The following is a 13,558-nucleotide window of genomic DNA, read 5'->3' on the forward strand; positions in this document are numbered from 1 at the left end:
TAGGTATTTTTCTAACTTTTTTATTATAAGTCCTATGTAAAAAGTAAAAACATTTTTCTGTGGTAACATGGGTCGGTAAGACACTTTTTTGTATTCACTTTTAGTGTATCTCTAATATTAGAGATTTAATATATTTACTAGTATTACTTTACTAGTATTATACTAGTATTACTTATATGTGGAAGCCCAGGATGAAGTACTCCAAAGTATTTTTAAGATTCCTTATGGTTGCCATTCTTCTGTGAGAAGACCGTATGGTGGGGGTATGAGTCACTCCTGTGACAGTTCTAGTTTTTTAACTGTTGTTTCATTTTGAAACATTCGAAATTTTCCTGTTTATATCATTCAGTTTATTTGCAATTTCAGCAATCCATATGGTCGACCAAGTAAAGGTGGTTTCCATGGAAAAAATAGTAGATATGACAGCAACTCAAATAAAAGAAGTGAGTATTTGAAGTACTAAAATGTTAAATCATTGACGTAAATTTATTAAGTATGCAGTGACTCACATTAGAACTGTAGTGGAAAGTTTCATGTCGGAGTTGATTCTTGTTGTGAAGTTTATATTGATTGGAAGTTCATTGCATCTGTCTTTTCCTTCTTGAAACCAGTTGTATAGGTCCTTCCTATGCCAACGATTTATTTTTATATGCCAGAAGGGACGTATTATGTTATACCCCGTCTATCTGTCTGTTAGCAATTTCGTGTCCGCACTGTAACTCTTGAACTCCTTGAAGGATTTCAAAGAAACTTGACACAAATATTCACCACACCGAGAGGACGTGCAGAGCGCATGTTTTGGATGTCTCACTTCAAGGTCAAGGTCACAGGGGTCAAAGGTCATATCAGCTTGTTTCGTGTCCGCTCTGTAACTCTTGAACTGCTTGAAGGATTTCAAAGAAACTTGGCACAAATGTTCACCACATCGAGACGATGTGCAGAGTGCATGTTTCGGATGACTCGCTTCAAGGTCAAGGTCACACTTAGGGGGTCAAAGGTCATATATGACTGCTTTGTGTATATTGCTCTGCATTGCAGTGCTCTTGTTTTTATTTGGCAGATCCCTTTTTTGTTAATTACAATAAAAAAATTTTAAATTACTACCCTTTTTTGTAACTATAAATTATAATAGCTTATTTTGAAACTTTTTTATTATTTGTCGTAGGGAAAAACCGAGAATACTTTTCTGTGGTACAATATGGATGGTACCTCCAATTTTTAAGTGTATTTTGACATACCTGTACTTGGTAAGGATTTTTTTTGTAGACTTAGAATTTTTTTTTGAATTTCTTCCCTTTGTTGTTCTTGTCCTTTGGGCTTCAATAGTCAAGCGCTTTAAATTTTGCTCCCATCCTCTGATGTAACCCTTCAGGTGTATATTGCCCTGCTTGGTGGAGCTCTTGTTGATTACTGTTTTATGTTATAATTTAAGCTGGTGGTAGCATGGGTACGTTTAAAAGACTAGGTCTTCCTATAGACTCAAGAAGAGATGATGGAGAGCCACAGTGGTTCAAGATTGTGGTAAGAGTTTTTATATATGAATCTTTATAACTCGACTATTCCAAGAATAGGGGAGCTATCCTACTCGCTCCGGCATGAGCGTTAGCATTACACAAATGTTAAAATTTGTGTACCACCCCAAAAACTTTCAAAGTCCATTGAGATATTGCTTTCATATTTTGCATACTTGTTTACCATCATGACCCCAGTCTGTAAAAAGGAGGAGGCAACTCTATCAAGCATTTGTTTCAAGCAGAACATGCCAGGTATATGCACAGTTAGGGTTGGTACTGATCACTCCTGTAAAGTTTCGTCAAAATCCAAAAGTATTTGACCTAGAGTCACCAAAGATTACAGGAATGTTGGTCAGCATGTGCAGTTGTGCACCTGGGGTTTCGCATCCGGATTAATTCAGTATTGTAGGAGTTATGGCCCCTGACTTAGGAAAAAATTTTCATTTTAATGTTTTGTCGCTCGTATGTCCTTTGTCATGTAGTGGGGGCATCTGTGTGCCATGGACACATTTCTAGTTGTTTTTTTTTTTGTTGTTGTTGTTTTTTTGACATATGTGCATTAGAAAGCATGCACTTTTGAAGTCCAATAGTTTACGCTGTCTAATATTTATCTTCTCCCTATTCATTCTATTGAGAATTTTGACATTCATTTAACATGAACTGCAAAAGAAAAGGCACAAAAGTTATGATAACAGTGCTTTTAGAAAATATGCTGCCAATACCTTCTTTATTACTGAAGATATTTAATTTGTACATCGTAGGTGTTGTGCCACATAACTCTGAATGGATCATACATGTACATTATAATTTCTACATTTATTTTTAGATACCATGGGGTAAAAAAGCAGATAAAGATTTCATTTTGAAGAATATAAATAATCACGTTGATGTACCATTTGTGCCAACATATGTAAGTTTTTAATTTTGTATTGTTCTGATTAATTTAAAATTGCTTGTACAACCTGTTATACTTAAAAGGTGGTTAATCAGATTTTGGTCACGTTATGGATTTGTTTGAAACTTGAACATCTGACCATTTACACTTATTTATACTCACTGAGTGCTTAATACAAATAAGATTTTCACTGGAACTTGAATTGCCTGTCTTACTGTTCAACCAGCATATAGTTATTTTGCCTTAAATGTAGACTTTATAAACTTGCTTTGCATAAAGAAAGATATAAATATCTATAGAAAATTCAGTCCTCTTGTACCATATTTTTAAAAGATTTGCCATAATTTTTATAATTATATTGTCAACTGGTGTTAAAAATCTCATATGCCCCTCCTTAGGTATTATCTATTGAAAAGTGCACATGTTCTTATTGACAGTTTCACTATGAGGACAACACTGCAATTTTTTTTGTAAATGACAAGAGAGCAGCGGAATCTATCAGAGGGATCACAAAAAGAATAACCATGCCAACTGGATATAAAGTAAGGTTTAGCTTCTTTGTTGAGGGGCTTTATGCTTTAAATGAAATTGAAGGTGAAATAGACATGCTAAATATTATTAAAAGATACTGTAAAATCATTTAATTTTCTGGGCATGAAATTTCGTGGTTTGGGTCAAAACGGCAATTTCGTGGGGATATGAATTCGTGGATTTCAACTTTTGAACATATAATGAATGGGAATTTTACTTGTTTGTTGGGATTAAATTTCGTGGATTGATCCACCACGAAATCCACGAAAATTAGCCCCCCACGAATATTAATGATTTCACAATACTAAGTTTTAGCTCAAATATTTGTAGAATAGGACAGGTAGAGCTGTTGCACTAAATTATTCATCATGAACTTTTGCTAGCGGCAAGGCTTTTGAATACATCATTGTTGTCCTCTGACAGCTCATGTTTCAAATAGAAACTTTTATGTGATGATATCAGTATGGCCCCATGTGGTTCTGGGACGATCTGTGTATGAAAAGAATTGAAACCACTTGCATGATCGTAAGAGGCAACTAATAGGGTCTTAACACTTGATTTTGCTGTAACTCTGTGATTCCAGCAGGTATGCAAATTTTGATTTCCATACCTCATGTTTTTATTTCGATGTAAATGAGATGTGAAACCAAAATTTGTAGTCCTCTTTGGCGCCATATAACCTATACTGTGTTGGTGCACCGTAAAACCCAAATAAATAAATAAATAAAGATATCAGAATGAGACTGATGTTGCAGTATAGAATATGCGAAAAGGGCATGTTGCCTACATGTAAAGCAAGGAATAAAGGTTGTATACAGTCAAAATGCATTAGCATGTTTTCAGTGCCAGGTGTTTGATTTGACAAAGGAAGTAAAATACAGTGCATTTATTTGCCAACAAGAACTTCCTTTTTAGCTCACCGGAGCACAAAGTGCTTAAAGTGAGGTATTGTGACCGGTTATTGTCCGGCGTCCGGCGTGCGTCAGCCATCAACTTTGCCTTGTGAACACTCTAGAGGCCACAGTTGTGACCCAGTCTTAATGAAACTTTGTCAAAATGTTTGTCTTGATGATCTTTAGGTCAAGTTTGGAACTGGGTCATGTGGTTCAAAAACTAGGTCAGAAGGCCAGATCATAGGAAAAGCTTTTGAACACTCTAGAGGCCACAGTTGTGACTCAATCTTTATGAAACTTTGTCAGAATGTTTGTCTTGATAATCTCTAGGTCATATGTGAATCTGGGTCATGTGGGGTCAAAAACTAGGTCACCAGGTCAAAACAAAGGAATAGCTTGTGAACACTCTAGAGGCCACAGTGTTGTGACTCAATCTTTATGAAACTTGATCAGAATGTTTGTCTTGATGATCTCTAGGTAAAGTTCAAAACTGGGTCATGTTGGGTCAAAAACTAGGTCACTAGGCCAGATGAAAGGGAAATCTTGTTAACACTCTAGAGACCACAATTTAAGTTTGAAACTCATGGGAATTGATCAGAATGTTTGTCTTGATCTCTAAGTAAAGTTGAAACTGGGTCATGTTGGGTCAAAAACTAGGTCACTAGGTCAGATCAAAGGAAAACATTGTTAACACTCTAGAGGCCACAGTTGTGACTCAATCTTTATGAATCTTGGTCAGATTGTTTGTCTTGATGATTTCTAGGTAAAGATCGAATCTTGGTTATGTGGGGTTAAAAACTAGGTCACCAGATCAAATCAAAAGAAAAGCTTGTGAACACTTTAGAGGCCACAGTTGTAACTCAATCTTTATGAAACTTGGTCAGAATGGTTATCTTGATGATCTCTAGGTCAGGTTCGAATTTGGGTCATGTGGGATCAAAAACTAGGTCATCCAGTCAAATTTAAAGGAAAAGCTTGATAACACTCCAGAGGCCATGTTTATGACCCTATCTTCATGAAACTTTGTCAAAATGATGATCTTGGTGATCTTTAGCCCAAGTTCGAATCTGGATTATCTGGGTTCAAAAACCAGGTCACCTGTTAAAATCAAAGAAAAACCTTGTGCATGCAATAGGGGCTGCATTTATCATTTGATTGCATGAAACTTGTTCAGAATGTTTGTCTGTATGAAATCTCGGATGAAGTTTTATCTGGGTCATGTGGGATCAAAAACTAGGTCACCGGGTCAAATCTAAAGAATAAGCTTGTTTACACCATAGGGAGCACATTTTTGATTCTGTCTTTATAACACTTGGTCAGAATGTTTGATATCATGAAGTCTTGGAGGATTTCAAATCTGGGTCATGTGGTATCAGAAACTAGGTCAAATCAAAGGAAAAGCTTGTATACACTCTAGAGGCCACTTTTTTGCTCCAGTCTTCCCGAAACTTTGTTAGAATGTTTGTTTTCATGAAATTTTGGATGAGTTTCAAATCTGGGTCATGTGGGGTAAAAAACTAGGTCACTAGGTCAAATGAAAGAAAATGCTTGTTTACTCTAAAGAGGTCCAATCTAATGAAAATTAGTCAGAATATTTGTCTCCATGAAATCACTAGGTAAAACATGTATACACTGTTATGGTGTGTTACTCAGGTGAGCGACCTAGGGCCATCTTGGCCCTCTTGTTTATTTTACTTCACAGTGATTTCATGTTTGTCAACAAATAAGATTATGTAAATGTTTGTAACTGTAAGATACTTGTATATATGACTTTGTACAAGAAAGACTTTTTTTAGTATGTGGTGAAAATAACTTTTCTTTATACATTCATCTGTGTTGATGTTTTGTTTTGAGAAACTTGAATACATGTATTGTAATAAACCTTTTTGAAATATGTTTTTTCTAGATGACAATTCTTGTGAAAAATAGTATTCCTCCAAACATTCCTATGGGCACAGAGGAAGTAGACAAACTCAAAGTAAGTTTGATATTTACAGATAAATAGTGCTGTCGTTAGTTACGTCCATCCTGAAATCTTTGTCTGAAGAACTATTCCTTCAGTTTTCAAGAGATTTTACCCAAATTTACAGAAATGGATGAGTGAAGTGAACTTGTGCATGTTTTATGGATAACTCCTGTAACAGTTTTCAAGGGATCTTACCCAAAACAACAGAAATGCATTGCTTTTAAGTGAATTTATTACACACATTGCAAGGATATACTCGTATATTCCACCATATACATTTGTATCCTATAAATATAAACTCTCTCTCTCTCTCTCTCTCTCTTATAAATGCACCCAATCCTACTTGAAGTCTTTGAAAAAAAATAAAATATAGTTTTTCTTCGTATTGTCTATAACCATATATTTATTGATATTTTACATAGCCAGACCATAGTTATGGCCCTTGGCATAGTCAAAAATAGGGTTAAAAAGTCTGTGTGTCTGGTATCTCAAAAAGTATTTGACCTAGGATTACTAAACATTATTGGAATATTATTCAGCATGTGAATTTGTGCACCTTGAGTTTTGTTTGAGGTTTCACTCAGCCAGACCAGAGTTACATCCCATGATTTGGTCAAAAATAGCCATAAAAGGACATAAAAGCTTGTGCCGCATGTATATTAAAACGAATTTGACCTAGGGTCATGAAACAACATGGGAATATGTGAAGTGCACCTGGGTTTTGTTCCGGATTTCTGTTGGTCAGACTAGAGTTAGGGCACTTGATTGTCAAAAATATGCATAAAAGGGCATACAAGTATTTGACTTAGAGTTGTAAAACAGTATAGGATTGTTATATAGTATGTGAAGTTGTGCACCTGGTGTTCTGATTTAGATTTCACTCGGCTAGACAAAAGTTATGGTCCTTTAATTAGGGATAAATACAAATAAAGTGCTTTAATGTTTGTGTTGCACATATTTTAAAAAATATTTCACCTAGAATCATAAAACCATTTAGGAGTGTAATCCAGCAAATGAATTTGATTTGTGTACTTGAATTTTTTGGGGGGATTTCACTCTGCAAGAGCAGAGTTATATGACCTTTGATGTAGTCAGAAATATGCATTAAGGGCATAAAAGTTTGTGTCCTGGAGTCAGAAAACAGGGTTGTTACATAGCATGTGAATTTCTGCACTTGGTATTCTGTTCGGGATTTCACCCAACCAGACCAAAGCTATGGTCCTTGGCCTAGTGAAATATACACATAAAGTGCTTTAAAGTCTATGTTGCGTATATCTAAAAAAATATTTCACCTGGAGTCATGAAACCATGTATAGTGTCAGGAAGTAAGAACACATGTCTACCGGTAGTTAAACTTCTGATGAAAGAAACACTACTCTGATTTAAATGTGATGAAGCCTTTTCATGTTCTGTGACCAAATGTTGTCATACTTCCTGTATCGAGGATATTTATTTAGAGAGTTTACTTATAGGCAGAGTTCTGTTGAGGCTGCGTTTTTGCGCCATTGGCGCGAAAAAAATATGAATGGCGCACCAAATTTCGTGTCGGTGGGCCTTTGGCGCGCCAGAAAATCTGAAACTCAAACCCGATAATGATCGCTAGTTTGCCGGTCTTGCACTGTAGATAGACATACCTCCAGGGGAGATCACTGCGACAGATTGAAAATATAATGTGTCGTGATAATTGCACCATGATTGTACCGAAAGGAAAAGCAATTATGCACAAATTTTTTCAGTCCTCCTGCCCCTAGGAAAATGAACTAGGCTTTAGTTACACTGGGGAAAGATAAAAATAAAAATGATACATTGAACAAAAACGACGATTTAACTATAGATATCGCTGAACATTAAACAACAACCTCAGAATCACAGATTGATCCGACCCTCTCCCAGTCAAGTAATTTGCGTAAAGCAAAAGGGTAAGAATAAAACGTCTGGCAAACAGAGCTTTCAGAAGAACTTATTGTATTGAGCATACATGGTTAACTTATAAAAAAAAAAGAGAATTAATGACATGTACTTTGTGTATAATTTTACATTTATAAAACTTAAAGCATAAGAAAGGTAAAGTTTTTAGCTCACCTGTCACAAAGTGACAAGGTGAGCTTTTGTGATCGCACGGTGTCCGTCGTCCGTGCGTGCATCCGTGCGTGCGTCCGTATGTAAACTTTTGCTTGTGACCACTCTAGAGGTCACATTTTTCATGGGATCTTTATGAAAGTTGGTCAGAATGTTCATCTTGATGATGTCTAGGTCAAGTTCGAAACTGGGTCACATGCCTTCAAAAACTAGGTCAGTAGGTCTAAAAATAGAAAAACCTTGTGACCTCTCTAGAGGCCATATATTTCACAAGATCTTCATGAAAATTGGTCAGAATGTTCACCTTGATGATATCTAGGTCAAGTTCGAAACTGGGTTACGTGCCATCAAAAACTAGGTCAGTAGGTCTAAAAATAGAAAATCTTGTGACCTCTCTAGAGGCCATATATTTCACAAGATCTTCATGAAAATTGGTCAGAACCTTCATCTTGATGATATGTAGGTCAAGTTCGAAACTGGGTCACGTGCCGTCAAAAACTAGGTCAGTAGGTCAAATAATAGAAAAACCTTGTGACCTCTCTAAAGGCCACATTTTTCATGGGATCTGTATGAAAGTTGGTCTGAATGTTCATCTTGATGATATCTAGGTCAAGCTCGAAACTGGGTCATGTGCGGTCACAAACTAGGTCAGTAGGTCTAAAAATAGAAAAACCTTGTGACCTCTCTAGAGGCCATATATTTCATGAGATCTTCATGAAAATTGGTCAGAACCTTCACCTTGATGATATCTAGGTCAAGTTCGAAAGTGGGTCACGTGCCGTCAAAAACTAGGTCAGTAGGTCAAATAATAGAAAAACCTTGTGACCTCTCTAGAGGCCATATTTTTCATGGGATCTGTATGAAAGTTGGTCTGAATGTTCATCTTGATGATATCTAGATCAATTTCGAAAGTGGGTCACGTGCCATCAAAAACTAGGTCAGTAGGTCAAATAATAGAAAAACCTTGTGACCTCTCTAAAGGCCATATTTTTCATGGGATCTGTATGAAAGTTGTTCTGAATGTTCATCTTGATGATATCTAGGTCAAGTTCGAAACATGGGTCATGTGCGGTCAAAAACTAGGTCAGTAGGTCTAAAAATAGAAAAACCTTGTGACCTCTCTAGAGGCCATACTTGTGAATGGATCTCCATAAAAATTGCTCAGAATGTTTACCTTGATGATATCTAGGTCAAGTTTGAAACTGGGTCACGTGCCTTAAAAAAGTAGGTCAGTAGGTCAAATAATAAAGAAAACGTGACCTCTCTAGAGGCCATACTTTTCATGGGATCTGTATGAAAGTTGGTCTGAATGTTCATCTTGATGATATCTAGATCAGGTTTGAAACTGGGTCAGTTGCGGTCAAAAACTAGGTCAGTAGGTCTAAAATTATTAAAATCTTTTGACCTCTCTAGAGGCCATATTTTTCAATGGATCTTCATGAAAATTGATCTGAGTGTTCACCTTGATGATATCTAGGTCAGTTTTGAAACTGGGTCACGTGCGGTCAAAAACTAGGCCAGTAGGTATAAAAATAGAAAAACCTTGTGACCTCTCTAGAGGCCATATTTTTCATGAGATCTTCATGAAAATTAGTGAGAATGTTCACCTTGATGATATCTAGGTAAAATTCAAAACAGGGTCACGTACCTTCGAAAACTAGGTCAATAGGTCAAATAATAGAAAAACCTTGTGACCTCTCTAGAGACCATATTTTTCAATGGATCTTCTTGAAAATTGGTCAGAATTTTTATCTTTATAATATCTAGGTCAAGTTCAAAACTGGGTCACATGAGCTCAAAAACTAGGTCACTATGTCAAATAATAGAAAAAACGATGTCATACTCAAAACTGGGTCATGTGGGAAGAGGTGAGCGATTCAGGACCATCATGGTCCTCTTGTTTAATTGTAAAATTTGATTCTTCTTGAATGGCCCAAAAAGTTCCAGAATGGCCCCATGTTTTCAAGGTTGATGGGCCACGGGCCCATCATGCTGAAATCCTCGGCAGAACTCTGCTTATAGGTCTTGTTTTAATTGTTTAAGGCGTACTCAGCCTTAAATTACTTTATAGTTGAAATATAGATTACTTTAAAATTTGGTTTCTATTCTCTTGTCACTAGAAAATACCAGTTAGAAAAGATATGACCCTCTTTTATTGTTAGATATTTGTGAAGATTCAGTTCTGTTCTAATTTCAGGTTGTAATGAGCAACAGATATGATCCAACAACAAAGGCACTGAATTTGAGCAGTTTGCACACAGATAAAGGTATATGACCTTAACTTATTTTAATACATGTACATATTTTTTATTAGCTCGACTATTTGAAGAATAGGCCGAGCTGTTGTACTCGCCCTGGTCACACCTTGATTAAAGTTTTGCATGCAGGTACATATAGCTGTTTTATAAAGGTATATAGCTATGAAACTTTTTTTTTTTTCGTTTTCTGTGTCAATTACAAACTGCACTTGGTCATGTCCCATAAGTCTGACATGTATTTTGGCCAAATTATGCCCCGTTTTAGACTTGGAAAACCTTGGTTAAAGTTTTGCATGAAAGTTACTATCTCATAAACCAATGCAAATATTTAATTGAAACTTCATATGTTTCTTGGGGTTTATAAAACTAGGTCATAGCATCAGGTCCCATACTTGCGACATGTATATTGCAAAATTATGTTCCCTTTTGAACTTAAAAACTTCTGGTTAAAGTTGTTCATGTAAGTTACAATCTCTAACTATAGATCTTTTAACATACAGGGTAATATTCCTGCTTCTGGGACAACAATTTGAATAGTTGAGCATTGAGAGCTATTCTTCTCACCCAAGCATCAGCTTCATCTTTGGCATCACAAAGTTAGCATTAAGTTTGCATGCAAGATCTCAGTAACCATTGCTTGTATTGGATTGAAATTTCACATTAAAATTTCACACAAAGGTATGCTAGGCAAAAATGTTATTCCTTTGACTACTTTTATATTCTGTACTTACTGTTTGATATTTAAATATCTTCAAGTTGGCTGATTGCTGAACCTCTACATGTTATTGTAATTTTAGATTTAGATTTACATGTTATATATGACAAGTCTTTTATGGACTATGTCCTGACCACTCTCAGATTAATTTTGTATTGCAGAATTGAGTCAAGACAACCTGTATATGAACCTGGCAAGACCTCAAGTGATGACAAATGTTGTAAAGATCATCCAAGAAAACATTCCAGAGGTATGTTATTGTGTTTATTTTTTCATGTTTAGTCAGTATTACACAATTTAGCCGTCTGTTTAAATTTATGTTTTAGCTATTTACCCCTTATCATGCTGGACACGATTAATTCTACCTTTGTGACCAGTGTAGATCGTGATCAGCCTGCACATCCATGCAGACTGATCATGATCTGCAGTGTTTGCCATTCAGTCAGTATCTTTTTGGTAAGTACCCCTTTTAACAGCTATTGATACTGTCCAAATTGAAAGATGGACAAGTTCATTATTGAAATTTAGCATGGTAAGGGTTACTGTTAAATCATTTAGCTACTTACTGTTAAATCCTTGATATTCGTAGAGGACTAAATGATGTTGATTTCATGGATGAGTCAGTTATTAAATCCCATCATACCTGTGAAATTGCCATTCATTTTTTGGTTAACAGTCAAAATCCATGAATTCATATTCCCATGAAATAGTCCTTCTGGTCAAAACTGCAGAATTTTATTCACATGAAATTATAGATTTTACAGAACCAGTATCAAGATCAAAGAAAATAATTGATGAATATCTATTTTAGTAGCATGTTATGCATATTTTTATAGAAAAGTTATGGTAAAGTTCCAAAATAAACTGGAGGTACTTACTGGTTTAATTGCCATCTGCATACTCTGCACCAAAGGCAATATACATTGTCAGTATAGTAAGTCCGTTGATGCATGTTTACAATAGACAGGACAGTAAACATGGACACTTTCCTTTGCATAAATGGATGAACATGTATTTCAGTTGTGTTGTTTGGACATGAGTGACAACAAGCTCTTCAGTCTGGATCATCTAGCAGCATTAGTGTCATCAACTGGTGATCTGAAGGTGCTCAACCTTGGCAAAAACAAGGTAAGGAGTTTTCTGAATGACTAGGAAAATATACATTCAGTATCTGTTCTTCAGAATTAGTGTTGAATTTCAGTATATTTGAAAGGACAATCTTTTAGAATAATCATAGATTAATGGCAAATGATACAGGACAAAATTATTATGTCTCCCACCACACAGTGGTGTGGGAGACATATTGATTTACTCCTGTCTGTGTATGTGTGTGTGTGTCTGTCTGTCTGTCACAAATCTTGTCTGCACTCTAAGTCGAACATTTCTCATCCGATCTTCACTAACTTACAAAATGTGTTTGACCATAAGACCTTGACCAAGTTTGATAATTTCTGTCAACTACACTTTTCTGGATCTAAGCTTTGTCAATAAACAAGGGATTTGAAAATACTTGGCCTGTCCATTATAGCAAGATGACATGTAGTGTACAAGCACACAAGGTCACACATGGATGTCAAAGATTCACTTTGTACACTTTGTTTAAAGGAATTTTTTTTACATAAACAAGATAATTTTTTATTTGATACCATAGATTTTATGAGCCCTAGAATATCAGTTGTGGCTTAAATAATTTGGAATGATTAAAGAGTTGTAACCTTAAATTGACATTTAAAAAAAGTTACTACATGACAGATTACCCATGTGGAGGAAGTGCGCAAACTGAAGTCCTGGAAAATAGAGTCATTAACGCTGGATGGAAATCCTCTATGTGATAAGTTCAATGATCAGACTTCATATATCAGGTAAACTGTAAACATGTAACACAGATCAGGTGTCAGAGGCTTGATCTGTGTCAGGTAAGATTGCCTACTCTCGGGCTTCTCTGTTAAAATGAAAGTAAATTTGAAATTTTCCACTGAAATGTTAAAGTATTTACAACCATAAACAAATTAGTTTGATTTTTTAATTTGATGTGTTAAGTTTATGTTTGCATCAAGGGAAGGATATGGAAAAGATAAAAAATATGAGAGCTAAAGACTGGTGTAAAAAGCTTTATCATACGACTGTTTTCATGAACTTTTGTCTGAATATAGGTAGAAGATAGATATGCTATTAAACTGATACGATTGAAAATGATGAAACATTTGAGCATTTATATGTATTTTTAAGTGCACTTTCTTACCTGTATTATGTCTTGTGCATAATTAAATTGGTTTACCCCTCTAAACATGGTGGGATGGGGAACATTTCTGTGCCTCTGTAAATTTTTGTGTCTGTAGATTGTATCATACGGTTCTACCAAAATGTGGTAAAGATGATGGTAATCTTCAAAGTTTTAAGATTAGTTTCAAGAAATAAATTGCCATAGGTTCTAGAAGTCTCAGTCACATTTTCATATGTTTATGAATTATGATTTATTAAAACCGTTTGGAGCATATATTTTAGACTTAGGCATGTGTTTTAAAGACTGAAAAAAGGAGTACACTATAGGCCAAGAACTTTCTTGGAATTTTTAAAACCTATTGATGATCTCATTTGAAAAGAATATTGATTCAAATCAATAAGTTTATCAGTTAAGACAGGAAGTGTGCAAGTGAAGTTTTTTCTCAGACATTCATGAGCTTCAGATTTAGTCCGTCCCAGAATG

General features: G+C 35.5%; 1 protein-coding gene across 1 annotated transcript in view; it reads left to right on the forward strand.

Annotated features, from left to right (window-relative positions):
* Positions 1-13,558, forward strand: part of LOC123564340 (nuclear RNA export factor 1-like) — a 44,768-nt gene that overhangs the window by 18,643 nt on the left and 12,567 nt on the right. Inside the window, exons 4-12 of the mRNA XM_053517666.1 lie at positions 367-443; positions 1,433-1,521; positions 2,341-2,424; positions 2,847-2,951; positions 5,740-5,811; positions 10,076-10,145; positions 11,013-11,101; positions 11,872-11,979; positions 12,604-12,713. Coding sequence (XP_053373641.1) covers positions 367-443; positions 1,433-1,521; positions 2,341-2,424; positions 2,847-2,951; positions 5,740-5,811; positions 10,076-10,145; positions 11,013-11,101; positions 11,872-11,979; positions 12,604-12,713 — 804 coding nt within the window. The remainder of the gene's footprint in view (positions 1-366; positions 444-1,432; positions 1,522-2,340; positions 2,425-2,846; positions 2,952-5,739; positions 5,812-10,075; positions 10,146-11,012; positions 11,102-11,871; positions 11,980-12,603; positions 12,714-13,558) is intronic.

The sequence above is a fragment of the Mercenaria mercenaria genome, chromosome 1 (assembly GCF_021730395.1).
Source record: "Mercenaria mercenaria strain notata chromosome 1, MADL_Memer_1, whole genome shotgun sequence".
NCBI lineage: Eukaryota > Metazoa > Mollusca > Bivalvia > Venerida > Veneridae > Mercenaria > Mercenaria mercenaria.